This window comes from Microtus pennsylvanicus, chromosome 9 (assembly GCF_037038515.1).
Source record: "Microtus pennsylvanicus isolate mMicPen1 chromosome 9, mMicPen1.hap1, whole genome shotgun sequence".
Taxonomy (NCBI): Eukaryota; Metazoa; Chordata; class Mammalia; order Rodentia; family Cricetidae; genus Microtus; species Microtus pennsylvanicus.
The window spans coordinates 48,928,558-48,946,463 of NC_134587.1; the positions used below are offsets into that span (position 1 = coordinate 48,928,558).

The 17,906-nt window shown below is 40.9% G+C and overlaps 1 protein-coding gene across 2 annotated transcripts in view; it reads right to left on the bottom strand.

Moving 5' to 3' along the window:
- Pbx3 (PBX homeobox 3) overlaps positions 1-15,106 on the bottom strand; it is a 191,551-nt gene extending 176,445 nt beyond the window's left edge. For both annotated transcript variants that reach the window (XM_075985939.1, XM_075985938.1), the window contains exons 1-2: positions 14,812-15,106; positions 13,899-13,972 (exon numbers count right to left, since the gene is read on the bottom strand). In XM_075985939.1, coding sequence (XP_075842054.1) covers positions 13,899-13,972; positions 14,812-15,011 — 274 coding nt within the window. In that variant the 5' untranslated portion in view covers positions 15,012-15,106. The remainder of the gene's footprint in view (positions 1-13,898; positions 13,973-14,811) is intronic.
- Between the last annotated feature and the right edge of the window lie 2,800 nt (positions 15,107-17,906).

Genomic DNA, 17,906 nt, shown 5'->3' on the forward strand with positions numbered 1-17,906 from the left:
ACTTACATCTGCTTTTAGGTTTTTATGGCTGCCTGTTGGCAGGCAGCAAAGTGGAGCTGTCGATGCTACTGCAGAATAATGCAAGGTTTGTTATGAATTAAATATTAGAAACCTTAACACAGCGGCCAATAAGAATTATTTGCCTTATTAAAGCAGCAGAAGACGCTGATTAAATTTTCATTGCATTGCAGTCTTTTTCCCATTTCTGCTTTCAATTCATCATTCTAATGTATGAAAGGCTCGCCGAATAATGGCAGGGGGACTTAATTTCTGGAATGCAAATATAGCAAAGAAAATACCATAAATACCCGCCCAGAAAACATTAAACAGTCAGTTCTAATTAAGTGAATACTAGCTAAGTAAATATTCTCTTAAAGGGAAAAAAATAACTCAAATGTCAAGAATTCCAGAAGGAAAGCACGATTACCTATATCACAGATATGGACAGATACATACTGTGGGTAACTGGATCTTGGGGTAACTGGCACCTCTCACATCCTTCTTAGGCCCTAAAGCACTCTGAAGGAAGGGAAGATCGTGATTATACACAGCTTTGCACAATTTCTGAATTTAATTTTCACAAGAAAAAAAAAAGACAAGGATATAAAGCGCAATGTACACAATGTAGCACTCAACCAGAACAGCGGCCGGCATTCCTGAATCCCTACATTATGTTTCAAATGTACATTTACTGCCGCAAATATATTTAGGGAATAAACTGCTCCTACAAAAATACCATAATCGCACTCCTATACTGAAGGTTATTCACGTTCCTGCCTTAATGTGAGGGAGAAAATGAACTTCAAGTATCCATTTCCCCTAGAGAAAATCTCTTCCTTGAAACTCTGCAACTAATGAAATGGGGATCTATAAATAGCAGCATCATTACCATGAGAGCCTCTGCTCGGGACCGTCTCTGCAGCTGACCCTCTTTATACTAATAACTACCAGGCTTCAGTCTCATTCCTCTGTAGGGTGATCAATATCGGGACAGTTAAAAATGTGATGGAAATTTAACCCAAAGAAATGGTATTCACTTAACAAGTTTCCTAGGAACACACAACCTGCCTGTACTTTCTGTCTTGCTGCCTCGACTTCACTAGGAAGGTGAGGCTCTGGGTTATTGTTCGGCTCTGTTGTTGTTGTTGTTGGAGTCATTACTAACTGAGATGAGCAGGGCTCTGAGGCCGTTCCTCTAATGGTATAGAGATGTGCACCCTGACAAGACAAAAGCCGTAACACACCTGAAATGCTCCCTGCTGACTCTCTCCCGATGAACTCATTAAAATGGTTACTCTATTCCAAATATTATCCACTGAAGCATTACTGTGGTAAACTCTTGCTTAAATTGCCGAATACAGCAATGGATAAAAATCGGGGAGCATGTAATCAGTAAATGTAATGATTTGGAACAACATTTTACTCTTATTCAAAATACAATAGTTTCAAATGTGACAAATTAGTCTAAAAAGTTAACCAATGTTTACTATCACCACTTATTGTAAATTAGGCCATAATAAAGAACACATAAAGAATCTGGGGAAAACAGAAACTATTTATTAGATATCTATAGAATACACTACCACAATATAATTTATTGGCACTGAAATGCTAATGTTGTGCTTCATTCATGGTAAACGTTCTGTTATTTTCACATCTCCTACATATAAAGAGCCCAATTTTTCACTAATTTCATCTCTTAAAATAAATATGATAAAATGGTCCAGTGGGTGGATGAGTTTAAGGCCTTTTATTCTCAGTGACAAAATTATTGATGACAACATATCATAAATGGCACTTTCCCATATACACATGTCACAAGAAAATGTAAAATATTAGTACAGCTTCACATGTAGAACATTTACTTTTTAAATGAAAATATAATATTTCAACATTAAACAGAATCTAGATTAATCAAGAAAATATATGTGAATTCAAAGATGACATCAGATTTCATACATGCTTCACTTCATATGAGGTATACTTGTATGTACTATATGCACAGAAAAAGTAATTGGCCTAATTTAGATACAAAGAGCATGGTTCATCGTGGCACCAGATACACGTTATCATAGTCCATTCACTAATGCTCATGTTTACCAAATTATACCATTCAAACCACGAAACAGTCCAGAAAAAATTTATGACTTCAAACGTACTACAGACAGAAGAATTCTGTACTGACAGAAAATCTAAGAATACTATGCTATGCTGAATATGGTCATTTTATAAATTCCACAAAGTAATCCATTTACTGTGTGTAGCTCTGGTATTTCACTCTTCCTCTCTGACTTTATTAAAAATAAGTAAACAACAAAATAGTATTTCCCTAACATATGAAGCATGAAAGGAAATGATGTTTAAAAGTTAAATTATCACAAAGCAAATGATCACACTTGGTGCCTGGGCAACTCAAATTCACATCAGACACAAATCGGGAGTTTGTGCTTCCCTTTTTATTATTATTACTATTAACAGGTGCTGACATGGACGTTAGAATAGAAAGTAAACTTCCAGGGCCCTAAAATATCTTCTTTTGTGTTGCTGTCTCATTTCAACGATCTCCATGTACAACAAACTGTGCGGCACAAGCAGTTCAGATAGGTGGGAATGAGAAAGTTGCAGAGTTAAATAAAGTAGATTTGTAAATGGCTGGTTCCTTGCAGCAACTCCAGGTCTTGCTCTGAGGCAGCGGCTGGAGCAGAGCTGCTAGGCGGCACTTGACAGCAGCCCTGCTCCCACAATTGCAGCCCTCAAATCCAATCAATCCTTGCTCTTTGCATTTCAAGCAGCTCCTGGCTGCCACTGCCTGAAGATAACTATTTTACCACCTCTGTCATGCCTAATTAACAAGTCAGATGTACAATTTAGAAATTTTGCAATTAACCTGCTAAAATATTGCTGGAGGATGCTAATTGTTATGCCAGTTGCCATAAAAGCTCATTTGCATAACTTATGTGTGAAAAACAATTATGAGCCGCGTTCACAGACGCGGTCCACAAACTGCTCCTAGCTACGGATGAGAGGGCCACAAAAACACTTAATTCATTGCCCACAAAATTATGTTCCCCCTTTTCTTAAACAGCATCTGTTTTGTAAAGCCATATTCATAGAAAATCCCCAAATCAACAATTAGAAGCATATGTAAATGTGCGATTACAGTTCTTTTTCTTTCATTGACAACTTCTCCTTTTTTGCTCGCATGAGGAGCAGGGGATGATATGATAAATGCCTCACTGTTCCAATTCCCTTGCACAACAAATAGGAAGTACATTTGGCAGTGCCAGTGCCGCTGCCAGCCCACCAGCCAGGAGGAAGCCATTCTGCTCGCTCTATCTAGCCACCACAGCACTATCACCAGGGGCCACTTTGACAACAGAGAAGCGAAAGTCAATTGTTTCTTCTGTGAATAGGCTTCTGTTCTCCAGCATATATTTACCGAGGCATTTAGGGCAGATTTTTGCCATTAGACTGAAGTCTGTAGAATATGGTTGTCTACAAATATTTACACTGGTGCTGACCAAAGCTCTGCTGCCACTCACTGTCACTTCATCCCTGAACAAATTTTTTAAGCTCAGGTTTTGCCATTTGGATACCCATATCCACCACTTTCTGTCCCCAAGTAGGAAGGCTCCACCTGTACTCCTGGAGCAGAAGAAACCTGGGATGACACTCACTATGGGGCCAGTGGTAGAGTAGTTAACCTTTCTCCTCTGTAAGGTTAAATGTGTTTGGTGGTTGTTTGAGGTTTAAGAAAAAACATGTCATGTGTACTATAGAATTTTTCCATATATATATATATATATATATAATTTAATTTTCAGAGTGTAACTTGTCTTATTAGAGAAAACGTACATAAATCAGTCAGCACATAGCCTAGCATATGCAGTGGTCAGTGAATGGGAATGAGGTAGCCATCTATACTGTTATCCACATGAGACAAACAGAACCTCTGAAGGGATAGGCCTTGCTTTTCTATAAAATTATAACTAAGGACAAAGAGATTCAGAAACCCCATGGTTTGGCCATCAGTCTAACATTTACAATGGAAGGAAAAACATTACAGGAACAAGTCAGCCTTTTTTTTACACACTACAGTGGTTGACAGCTACTTTCTTGTATTTAGAAAAACAAATGTTTTTATTTCTAAAATAATTCACTCACTGAGTAACAGCAAAATATATACTTTAAAATCTTCATTTTCAGAGAAAAACAAAGTGCTCATGATTGATTTGGTTCTAGAAAAAAATCACTTTAAATATCAAGCCAATATTCTGTAAAATATTAGAAATTTAACACAATAGTCAATCATAAAAAAAAACATAAGAAAATCAGCAAGAAAAAGATGAAGTTGATTTACTGTCAAAACTCAACATTGTTGGCCTGATCACACTGAAGTAGAACTACTATCTTCACTAAAACAAAATTGTAAATAAGAACACAGCTCAATGGCTGGACAGTTGCTTAGCATGTGGAACCCCAGGGAAACACCCCCAGCACCTGGTGGGGGGGCACAAATCTAGGTAAATCAAAATCAATTCATGCAATACATTGATAAAATATAATTTATATTCACAGACCCATCATTTCATTTTCAGGCGCTCAGTGTCCATCATTTATCAAAGTCCAAAGGTTGTGGACGTAGATGTCAGGGAGCTCCTGAGGCCTTCCTTAGCACTGCGCCAAGGCTCTAACAAGTGCCAAGCTGGAACACACGCAGACAAGTCAACACCCACACCCCCACCCAGTTAAAAGATTCCTTCCTTTTTTTAACACTATTCTAACAAAGAAATACAGTAAGAAAAACTGGAGGGTTTTCACTTATTTGAATAACAAGTGAAAACCCTAAAACTATCTTCCCTGTATGTTATTACCAACTGTGTCCCTGGGTTTTATAGTGACAGCCCTGTGCTATAATTTCTGAGAAAACCTCTCCATAAAGCTCCATAAACCCAACCATTGCTGTAATGTATCGCCTTATCTAGCACACAATCATTTCAAACACAACTTTTCATGTTAGTATAATTTGTTCAAAAATGGTAATAAATACATCCATGATGCCAGAGAAATCATTGTACAATCTATTGTAGCTTGTTCTTAGCAGCGCTGACAGTTAATCCTACACCCAAGATCTGGCAGAAAAGAAAAACAAAATATTTCAATTTTTCCTGATTTAATTAAAGATGTTCATTATACCCACACCTTTTAATGGACCAACACTTCCAATCAACATTATAAATAACCTGGACCAACTGCAGAGTGATGTCTGTGGACAATTATCACAAACTAAAACATGGACGGCTGTCAGTTGGTGGCAGAGTTCTTGCTTTCATAATAAATATAAAATCAATTTCCTGCACTAGTTCCCATTCCAAGTTGAAAATGATATATCTGACTATGAATTCCAACTACCTTCATCGGTAGTTTCTTTCTTTCTTTTTTTTTTAAGGGGGAGGTGAGGAAGCAAGAAAAACAAAGTTATAAGACTGTCAAAGTCACTTCTCCCTCACTGAGGACACCTGCATAGTAAAGGAGATGTACTTATCAAGCTGCCAATTCAACTTTTCTGAAATGCAGTGATTGACTTGCTCCATTAAATGCCATGTACCTATAAGTCTTCCGAAAAGCTTTATTTACAAGGCTTAGTGACCTGAAAGCTTGTCAAAAGTCTTTTGTTTAAATAATAATATGCAATTTCAAAGCATTTTTTCTCCCTGTTTCAAGAGGAAATAACTTCACATGTTTAAAATAAAATCTTATAAGCAATCAAGAGACTAATGAGGAGTCTGAAAAGAGACAAAAATCTAAAGTAACCAAGTATTTCATAAGGAAAAAAAGTAGCTAATGTGTTATTTACTAAGTCCTCATCCCCCAGAAATATCAAGAGGACTGACTCTGCCCAAAGGTTCTCATCTTCAGGGCTGTGTGCAACCATCTTCCTGACACCCAGCAACACTAGCAGGCATCACATGCCCACCCATACCCAAGGAGATGCAAGCCCATAGTGTACATGCAAAGCAGATGTGGTGACTAAATAATCCACATGGCTCTGGGAAGCCATGGCTGGTTGGGTCTAGACATGATGGAATTCAGACTCTAGAACCAAGTCCCAGTACAAACTCCTCACCCAAACAGTCCCATCTAACCCAACCCAGGGATCTGCAGTTAGTCAGCAGTGTGCGGTTCCATCAAAGAAAGAAGATGCTCGTGTTTGAAGAGACCTTCGCTTATTCTGTCCTCCGCTGTCCCAACCCCTTTAGTCCATGCATTCATTTTCTGACAAAATAACAGAAAATCACAAAATAGCTTTATAGAGCAAAATTCAAATGACTGACTTTAGCCACAATTCAGTAAAACCAGAATAAAGTAAGAAATTTCATTTTCAACATGAAAATCAAATACGGTAATCTTACATGTCAATACACAATAAAATACAATCCACAGGTTATGTTGTAAAGGGCAAAGTTTAACCACTAATTAATTTTATTGGTTCAGCTTCTATGAATTCAAGTCAGAATCTTAAAGCTCGTTTAACATAGTCTCCTGAAGCCAAATTCAACAACTTTCTTCCCTCTCAAGTAAACTTTCTTGTGAAATTCAGTTTAGTGCTGACATTGGTACACAATGTTTACACTTACAAAGAAGTAAGTGATAACAATTCACTAGCCATGTTGCTAATGTCATTTCAGGAAAAAGAAACTAAATGACCAAATTCTTAATTTCAAACAGAATGTAAAACGAAAATTTCATATTACATTTAAATAATTGTGGTGGGAGAGGAAGTCCAATATTCCAGAACCTTCTCTAGAGCCTTCAATCAATTTTATTTATATGCAAAACCAAGAGAAACTCGGGTGGGGAGGGTAGAAAAAACAAAACACATACCAAAAAAAAAAAAAACCCACAAAGCTCCTCCCGATGCTAAAGCTCTCAATTTACTGACAGGCAAATGGCTTCATGCTGCCACTTAATCTCATTTCTTGCATAATGCCCTCTAATTAGCATATCAAAGTGAATTAATACTTCTAGGGCATTAGCAATGGGGAAATCTGCTCCAGGCTCACAATAGCAGTTAAGAGAGAGCCAAGAAATCCTCAAAAACACCACAAACCACTTTGCATTGCAAAACTGTTCAATTTATTTATCCTCTCTCTCTAAACACTTTTACCGCACACTGTTTTACTACTGTTCACCAAACAAAATGATAATTGCCAAAGTTACCAGCATCTGTAATGCCTGTTTAGAATCTTAATTTAGATTATGCTGCAGATAATTCTTATATGCAACCATTTGTTCTATTATAAATGTTAATATAGAGACAGTAGAAATGTTGACATTCTCAATCAGTTAATTTGAATTTGAAATAAAATTTTATGGGATTTTAAAATTTATGATTTTTTTAATGTAAAAAGCCACCTGCTGGATACTGATGCCTATGAAGTATGCTTTGAAAACTGATGTACCACATAAAACAAAACAAAACAAAATCATTTTGCACTAACATATGTTGGCATCTCCTAAATAATGGTTTAAAGATCAGGAGAAAGCATCTGCATTAAAAGGAGTACACTGTATACCAAAAACTCTTAATATGATCACACAAAAAGGGCTACTACTCAAAACAGCTTATCACTCTTAAAATACTTAAGGTGAAAGCAAACAAACATAAAACTTTAAACAGTATGTTTATCCATAATTACTTTGTTTCAGTAGTAATTGTTACTATGTAGAGAGTAAATTAAAAAAATGCTATGCTTATTGAATTTAACACATTCTATCAAATCAACTTCTTTGCTAGATAATACACTTTATTCAGATTCAATGCACAAGCAAGCTACACTTTACACTAAAAACTATAATCATCTTTTATGTTTAGGTCATGTCTATTAAAAAGGTAATAAGGGATTCTAACTGAAAGTCCGCTTACAAAGAACATCGTTAAAATCAAGATTTTAAGACTGAAATTTGTTTTCTAATATGTTCTGTGTCTGAAGGCATTAGAGATGGCATATTTTTCTCGGTGCTCACTCAAGCATTACTTCTTAATTTATTCCCTAATATAGCACTATTACCTAGCTACAACAGCAATTTGTTTCACCAACTTCTATAACTTTGTAAAGAAAAGAAAACGTGGCAAACAGAACTAAAAGCACCACTGACTTAGACTCTACTCTATGCCGCGATGCAAATAAGTCTCTTCACACCTCCAGTCTGAAATGGTCAATAACAGGAGAGCAGGTACTTGGGAAAGGTCAGCATGGGAGGGAGATGTGCGTCTCTGTCAGCTACTACCTCACTCATGCTGATCACACTGATAAAGGGCTTAAGCACAAGCCTGCTGAGAAAACAAATAAAACATTATTCTCATAGTGTCAATACTGAAATAAAAAATATCTAAAAATTCTTCACATATACTTGAATATGGAAAAAATAGTCTAAACTTGTTTAACTTAATATGTTAGTGCTGACGTGTCAAGTATTTATTTTGAATAAATACAATGTGGTATCAATGTAAAACAAAGTGATAACTTATGTAGTTCAGAAAATTCAGTTTCAGTTCTTAAAGACCCACTACATAAAATATAATTTCATCCTACAGTATGCTCCTATATACTACCAAAATAAAAATAAACTAAATAAGACGTTAACTAAAATCTTGTTTTGTATTATAAAATTTATAAACTAAAATCTAAAACTACAAACAAAATTAATTAAAGGAAAATCATTAGTATAAAAAAACATAGTTCTATGTCATAAAAAATGGGTGAATTTGTATGTTTTGGAGGCAAGTTGGGGTCTCCATTACCAAAAGAATAACATATTTCTGATTTAGAATAATCAGAAGCTATGTGAATTAATAAAAGTAACATGGTAGAGTCCCAAATAAAATGTCAAAACTACACAAACCTATAATGAGGCTCACTGAAAATAAAACTAAGGCACAAAAGACTTACTTGCACAGATCAAGTTAGTATGGACAACAGGCTTCTATATATTTTTATTGAAAAGAAAAAAAAGGCTAAAAAATATCATCCCATTTTAAAGGTATATCTGCATGATACTTCAGACCAGAAAGTTCTAAAACAGCTTGGCAATGACAATTTTTCCAGGTTTCCTACCAACAGATTATGTATATTAATGTTTAAGAATGAACGAGGAGGAAGAAAAGTCAGACATGTTATTCTTTTACAGTCTTCAAAATGTCCTACAAAATCTTCAGTCAACAATATAAATCTATATAGAGAAAAAATTGTCAAAATATTCTAAAATGGCTTTTAGGGAAATATATTGATAAAGCAATATATTATGACATTTATAACATATACTGACTTTGTATTTTTTCTGTTTAATCATTCAGTATTCCCAACATAAACAAACCATAATGTCTATCTAAAATTGATATAAAATTTGAACTACTAAAGGCCATTACTATTTGATTCGCAAAAATTCTAGGATGGTAGGAGTAACAGAGAAAACAAGATTGGCCAATCGTTGCCACTGTTGAAGGTAAGCAATGTTCAAAGTTCTCTTCTTTCTACACATAATACATACACACACACATACATATATATGCACACAAATACATATTGTTTATATGTGTGTGTATAACATATAAAGTAAGAGAGAGAAAGAGCTGTTGTGGTTCATAATAAAAAACTCTTAGAAGCTGGAACAGTCTCACTGAAATAGAAATGCTATAATATATATATGTGTAATAATGCACTTGTTTCCAAAACTTTGGAGCAAATATTAATTATACTGGATATAGTGCAAGATCAACAAAATATACAGTAAATACAGAACGACTGAGACTCAAAATAACAATTTTCTTATTTCTTTGCTAAATGTTTACTTGATGGTTGATCTGATTTTTTATACATTGAAAATTAAATGAATAACACAATGCTGTTTAATAAAAAAAATGTAGCAAATTTTTACATGAAAGTCTTAAAAAAGAACAGGCCAGAAAAAGATGCAAATGAAACACTAAAAATGTAAGGAAGAATTAAATGAAAGGGTTAACTAAGAGTGCTGCCCTGTTCTCTGAAAGCTGCTCACACTTGTAGCAATAAAGATAAAAGGTTTAATCTATCATATGTTAAATGGGTGCAAAAACTCATGTGCAAACTACATTCTTATCCTAGTTCTGATGCCTAAAATTCTTATGACTTTCTCAAGATGGATTCTTTTAAAAGTATAGCGTTTAATAGTCATTTTCTTCTCAAACATAAAAAATCCTTCAAGCAGCCCAACCAGCCAAGCAGACCTTTCTCTTCCCCTGCGGACACCTCCTGCAGTAGAGAAGTTCATTAAGTTTTATGATCTTCCCAAGTCAGTCCTGCTTATAAGCCTCACAAAGCCTACAAATCTGGCAAACCATCAGTCTGCCATTAGACATTACTAGTAAATGAACACTATTTAGGGTTTGTGGTGGCAATAAATCAGAGTTTGGTTGGCAGCTATCAACAATGTGTATTTTAACCTAGCATTATAAAAGGAAAAGGTTATGTTGGTTTTTAAAAATATACACTCTCTTTATACAATTCTATTATTCAGCTTATGTACTAAATTGATAGATTAGTATATATTAAAATTTTTCTTTGAAAAAATGTTTCCTTCATTTGAATTCTCATAATTAAAGGTCTTGTATAAAAAAATGCAGATTTTTGAAGATACATTGCTTCACAAAAGGAGCACTTCATAGTCAAGATTAAGGAAGTCAAAAATAGGTAGGAAAAATATACTAACAAAAGAATGGAGATGAGCAGGCCTCACTGCATTAGAGATGTTTAAGAAGCGATGCACGATCACATATCCTAAAGAAAATCCTAGCCATCAACTGCTATTTTCCTTGTTTCCATAGTTTAAAACAGTTATATGTCTTGATTTTTAAAGCCTGTAACTTTTTGGCTGCTTCTAAATGTATAAATGTCACAAGTCAACAATGAAAAATGCTTCTGCCCTAAAATAACTGTATGATAAAATTTACAATAAATACATTAAAAAAAAACAGAATCATCTTATAGTAAAAGTATACGCTCCTTACCTCTGAACAAGAAAATAATATAATTGTGGCAGATTGCCCATTTATCTGTCAGAAGGGGAAAAGAATGCCTTTTCATATTTGGTAGGGGGGAAATAAGGTGTTTTCCAAACTAAGTCCCCTGTGTGCATCAAAACTGGCAGTATTCACTGCCTGGTCAGAAACCTAAAAATCTACTGGTAGTTCTAGCAATACATGAAATTGTTTTTAATGATTTTGTCTTATTTTAAAAGAAAAAGACAACCAAAATCACATCCCCCACTGAAAAGGCAGTTCCCACCTACCCACCCCTCTAGTTCTCAACTTGTCCTCTCCTCCCCTCCATTATGCAGAATAGAGTCATCACATAGTTCTGGTTTATAGTCACAAAAGACTAGATGAACTTTCTCTAGGTAATTACTCTTTAGCTGTTATGATAATAAATTAATAATATGATTTAAAGTAAAAGTATTAAGTAGCAAATGTATATTCCCTAACTCTTATTCTCTAAGTTCATAATGTCTCTAAAGCAGGGCTGCAGAAGCAGACGGGGGTAGGCCCTGGAATGTGCTGCCCGGCTTTCTCTGCTTTGGTAACACTAAAGTCTACACAGCTGTTTTATTTCAAGTTGAGGGCTCTGAGTCTAGCGATCCTGTCTCCTAAAACTGGTTTGGGACCATGAGGCAGAGCTGTGGATAGTAGGGGAGAATGGAGAAGAGAAAGAGAGCTTCACCCCCATCAATCACTCAGTACTTAAATCCCATCCCTCTCCAGCTCAGAGAGGTTAGCAGGAGGATACCTCAGCCCAGATAGCCGCCTTCACTCTGTCAGTTGCTGGCTTTTCATAAAAGAGATAACCTGCAAACTTGGGTCGCAGGCCATTGCACAAAAAGAGGATCTAATTTACAAGTTATCACTGAAAGCTCCAGAAACAATTTTCATAACAAAAATTTCTTTTGTCTGCTCTCATCTGCTTCTTAAATAGCGATAGCGCTACCAAAGCTCCCCAACCATCATCCCAGACTCTGAAAAGACTTGTTTCTTTTTCTTAACTCACCTTTGACATGCTGTTGACTAGCTTTCCTTTCAGAAAGCTGTAACTAAGCCCTATGCAAATAAGCAACTAGAAGACTAACACTTCTTAATTGAATTCCTCCTGCTGATAAGCATCCAAACATAAAATGCTGTGTGGTTCTGTGTAGTTAGGCTAAAACTTTAAAGAGGCAAAAAATAAATAAATAAGCATAAATCATAAGAATGGGGTTCTTGCTAGAGTATTAATTCCCTCTCTTTATCATATAAAGATGAATCAATCATAATATTCACAACATAGTCAATATTCCAGTGTGTAGCTGTCAGCAAAACTGGAGTGATAGCAAGAAAACCCTCAGAAATTAAACAACATAACATACTAAGAATTATATACTTTTATTCTCCAAAATTAAAAGCCTTCAAGATTCAATGCTGGATATCTTTATAGTTGGCTTAAAATCATCTACCATCTTAAATCACAAGGCACTCTAAAGGTAGCTAAAAAATCAACATACAATAAGTCAATAATTTAAAATGATTGTGGTTTTCTGAATGTAAGGTATATCACCAAAGAAATTATCATAAAAAGCCATGGCATAAATGAAAAGCAAATAAGGTTTTCAATATTTACTAATAATTATAGTTTAGCATACATACATTAAGAGAACCATCATCTTCTCTGCATTACTTTTAGAAATATGAACAGTACCTGTTTAAACAGAGTATAACTCAACTACCAGCCTAACAATTCTAGGCAGTGTGCTATTTTATTTGTAAACTCAATTTAAACAGAGTCAAACATTTAACCATTAAAACAGAATAAGTTATAAATACAAAATACTGGACTTGACTGTTTCTTCTTTCCCTTAACTTACAAAAGGGCAACTTTAAAAAGCAATACACCCAACACATACAACAATAAATAATCAATAGTAAAGCTTGATAAAGGGAGTTGCTTGCCATATACAGGAAGGATAGCTAAATGCAAACTAAAGCATGTAAATTATATCCGTACTTCCACTTCAGCTTTACCATTAAGTCAAAAGCAAAAATACCTTAAATAGAAAAAGTCTGACAAGAAAGTTAAACTAAAATGAACTGCCAAAAAATTCCCTAATAATGTATCTGCAATTTTCATTCCAGCATGTCTGCAAAACCTATCATCTAAACCTATCATCTCATCTACTCCTGCCTTGAACATCAAAATTGTTTCATCTGCATCTGTGGACCTTTTTCTTTATATATATTGCAACAGTTACAAGTGTTACCGTTGCAAGATAGAGAATTTAATATAAGTACTAATAGGTGTGATACATTGTATATGCCTAAGCACATCATTTTCCTTCCTGGATCCTTAAAAAGTAATCTCCCCGACTAAAACCCTAAATCTGATGTGCTACTGAGGTTTGTTCAGTTGTGTCTTCTACCAGTAGAACCAAAGCTTAAAGCTGCCTAAGTAAAACAAAGTTCTGGGGATGCCTCTCCGGGGCACCTGGTCCCTGGCAGTCTCCCATTGCTCCTTTTAAAAACTGCTACACAAACAAGGCAAAAAGAGATAGGCGAGGGCAGCTGGCTAGAGCCCCCTCTCTGACTGCACTCAGGGGCTGCCGATAAGGACTTGTGACCCAGCCCCATTCGCGCACACACTTCATTTTGCACCAAAGCAGAATTGAGAAATAGACTCCAGATTTATTGCAGTTTTTTCTCAAGATCTGGAGGTGGGAAGCAGAGAATGATCAAAGATGGCGGTGCCCAAAAGCAGCAGCTCTCAACTGGAGAGTCGAAGGAGTAGATCTGACCCCACTTCGGGGGTCTCCAGGCCCACTGCGGGCAGAAGTCTTACCTGTTTTCTCTTTGATCTCACACAAGACGCTGAAGAGCGCCGGTTTCATTCTGTGACAGTTCAGAGCATGTTTCCTAAAAGAAACAAACAAAAAATAGCAAAACACATAGGTATTAGCATCACCTATTGGAATAATATGGCGCCTACCTAAGTTAGACCCAAGATTTAAAACCGGGCCCCGGTGTGGGAAAGCTCTTTGGAACCACGGGAAGTCAACAAAAACTCAAGTTGACTAGTTCGCGATTGGAGGCAAGCTCTAGCGGTGAGAGCTCCAGCCCGAAAGCAGCGCGACCCATCTGCTGGGCCGACAGCAGCCTCGGCGAACGCAGGGACGACCAGTGCTGGTGGCTCCGCTTCGGGGTCCGCGGCGGGGACCCCAGGGACCAGACCGACACGAAGGGGAACCCCATGCCCGAGCTACGCGAGGGGAGCGGGCGCGGAGGCCGGCCGCCACCAGCTAATCGGCGGTTGACAGCTCCGCAAAGTTTGCAAAGCGGCCCTCCCTCCTAGAGAACTTGGCGCTCTGCTCGGGGACCTGCGGGGGAGCAGCCGGTCACCCCAAATCCGAGCGAGCGGAGTGGACGCCGTGAGTCTGGGCCGGCGGAGAAAGTTGCACTTTTCTGCGGCACGGCCCGGACCCGGCTGGGACGCGGAGCGCAAAGAAGTGCGGGCGGGAGGTTTAAATCCGAGGAGGGGGCCGGGCAGCAGAGCATGGAAGAAGCACGGACCAAGGCTGTCCCGAGCCGGGAGAGCAACTTTGCCCGCGCGATGTGGGGCACGGCGAATGCCCGGCAGGCCCGGGCAGGCGGAGAAAGTTCCCGCCCGCCACTGAGGCCCCGGTCCAGGGAGCCACCCGGGACCCGAGCCCGGATCCCGTAAACACACAAAAGATGCTTAATGAGACGACACCAACTTTGCTTGCGCCTCGTCCAAGCTCTGGTCCGTGATGGTCATGATCTGGTGGAGGATGTCGCCGATGTCCTGCTTCCTGCCGTCGCCGTCCGCCCCTTCGTGGCCGTGAGGGGGAGGCGGCAGAGCCATGCCCCCCTGGACCGAGTGGCCGGCTAGGTTCACCCCGGCCAGAGTCTGCAGCATCCTGGATTGATCGTCCATCCCGCCGCGCGCGGGCGGGAGCGGGCGGCGGCGGCGGCGGAGGCGAAGGCTGAGGCGGCGGCGGCGGCGGCGGCGGCGGCGAGGGAGGAGAAGAAAGAGGGGGAGGGGGAGGGGGAGGCGGCCGCGCGCTCCCCGCCCGCGCGGGAGGGGGCGGCCCGGCCCGGCGAGGCCCGCGACTGAGGGGACGCGGACCGGCGTCCGACTCTGGCTTCCGCCGCGGCGGAGACTGAAGACAGCGGCGGGCGGAAGCGGCGCGCTCGCCGGCGCTAGCGGAGGCGGAGGCGGCGGAGCCCGCTGCCCTCACGCGGCCGCCGCGCCGCCTCCTCAGCGCCCCGGGCCGCGCCGGGCGGCCCCGCGCAACTTGGTCCTCAGTGCCAGCCGAGTTGCCGGGACGCCGCGGCCGCCGCCACCGCCACCCGCGCCAGCCTGAACGGTCCCCTCCCTCAGCCGCCCGCCGCCGCCGCCGCCGCCGGCTCAACCGGGCGGGATCCGAGCACCGGCTGCCCCGGGGGAGGGAGCGGCGGCGGCGGCGGAGGAGGAGGAGGCCGACGGGCGGGCCGCGGGGAGAGAGAGGGGCGGAGGAGGAAAGTTTGGGAGCGGGCGGGTCGACGCGGCGGGGGCGCGGAGCCCGGTGGAGGGCCCCGGCGGGCCGCACGCCGGGCGGACAGCAGATTGATGAGGCGAGAGAAGTCGCCGCCGCCACCTCCGGAGCCGCGCACCCAGCCAGCAGCGGCGGCGGACGGGGCTCGAAGGCCGCTTGGCTGAGGGATTGACAGGCTGCCAGTGCCACTCACTCACTGCGGCCCCGGCGCCCGGGGGGGAGGGGCGGGGTGAGCTGGGGGGCGGGGAGCGCTCCGGTTGCCCCGCCCCTGGGGGCGGGGCATGTGTTCATTGGACCTTGCGCCTCCCGCCGCCGTCCCTGGCCCCGCCCCTGGGACGGGGACCATCCTCTCCGGCCTCGGTGGAGGGGCACCTGAGAGTAAGCCCGGGAATCCCACGCCTCGTCGCGCCCGCACTCCACAGTTAGACAGCCCTGGCTTGCAAAGTGTTGCCCCGGCTCCGGCTCCTTTCCTACTATTAACAGCAGAGAAGTTAGGAGGGGTATATGGGGACGGGATAGTCTCCCCAAAGCCAACTGCGCGGTCCGCCCTGGCGTGAGATGAGCTTCACGCCTCGGACAGTGCCTGCTACACTTTCCCGCTCTTCCTATCAAGAGGTGGTACCCTCAGGGCACAAGGCCGCGAGCCCGGGGCCAATCGCATTGCGCTCAGCACCGAACGAGGCGGGACAGAGGCAAGAAAGGGTTGTCCCAATTGGAGCGTTCGAAAGTCCTGGGCTGAGACCGGGAAAGAGGGTCCCAAAGCCCCGCCCCTCCCGCGGTAGCTATAGTAACCTAGAAGGCAGTGCTAGGAGTTGGCGCCGGCGCTGGGGCTTTGCGCTGTCAGTCAAAGAGTGACCATTTAGACGGGGAGCCTATGATCTTGTATGGACAGACCCCTTTCCTGAAAGGGTCACAGAGGGAAATGTCACAGGGAAACACGTCGGCTGAGAGAAAGTGAAGTCCAGGACTAATTTCTAAACTAACTGCACTTTGCACACTCTACAAGTCCTGGTGATCCCGGGCCTACTCTGGCAGGTGTGCAGAATGTGCGGAGCAAGCTGTTAGTCTCACAGACGAGTTTGTTTAGAAATGAATTGGACTTCTCTTGTCAACTTACCCCTTCAGCAGGAGTCGACTCCAGCTACAATCCACGTACCTGGAACAACTCTTCATCCCTTACGCTTCTGCCCATGAGAGGCTTAAAAGGTGTTGGACTCTGGACCTACACCTCTGGTGGAGTCTTGAGGTTGCTCTCGACTTTATCCCTCGGGCTGGGGGTTCAACGTGGTCTCATTTTAGATTCATGGAGATCACCCTAGAGTAGGTCTTAAACTAGGTGATTCTGAGTCTAAACGGTCCTTCCTCAGACTCAATAAGCCAGTTTACCTGAAACTGAAAATAGTGGCGTGAGGAGATGAAAAATGGCTGTTACTCCGCAGGGTTGAATGTAGGACAAGCAGTTCTTTAAATGCCAGATGGAGTCTTGGAATAAAGCAGGCTACTCAGTTCCAGGTTCTTTCCTTCGTATGTTGAGTGTGCTTTTAAATACTCCCCGCTGCAAAGATAGCAGCCAAGCTCACAGGCCAGGCAAGCTCCAAGCCTTACCAACTGCACAGCTGCGGAGGAAGGAGTTCCAGACAATCCACCCTGCTTAAGTCCAAAGAGCCTCCTTTCAGTTCATTAATATTCCCTGCTCTTCTATGTGTCAAGTTGCTGATTCTTCAAGCCCTCATTAGGAGTTACAGTCATCGTTGATTGGATTTTCTCTACTCTAAACTTGCTATTCAAATTGTCACCAAATCCTTACACCTTTTATTTATTTATTTATCTATTTATTTATTTGCATAAAGGAGTGAGAGCAAGCCGACAACTTTTTCTGATTCTCCACGCAGACGATGTAAAACTAACAGAGTTTTGTCTGAAAGAGCCTGTAAGCTCTCAGATTCCTTCCAGCTCTAAAATTCAATGATCCTGTTAGTCACTGCTAGGCCTCCTTCCTGCCCTCCTTCTAGGCTCATAATCTTGACTAATCAGTCATGAGGATGAGGCTAATTAGCAATGGGGATTTATGGTTATTCCTAGCCCACTCCAAACAGTGAGTTATGTAAGCAAAGCAACGTATATAAAAATGTAAATAAAATTAGAGAAACATTTAAGCAAATAAAGACAATTGGGAACTATGGGCTATGTAAACAAACTAGAACATAAAAACATAAATTAGAATTAAGAAAACACTTAAGCAAATGCCAGCAATTAGGAATAAAACAAACTTGTTAAATGCCTAACTTGTACAG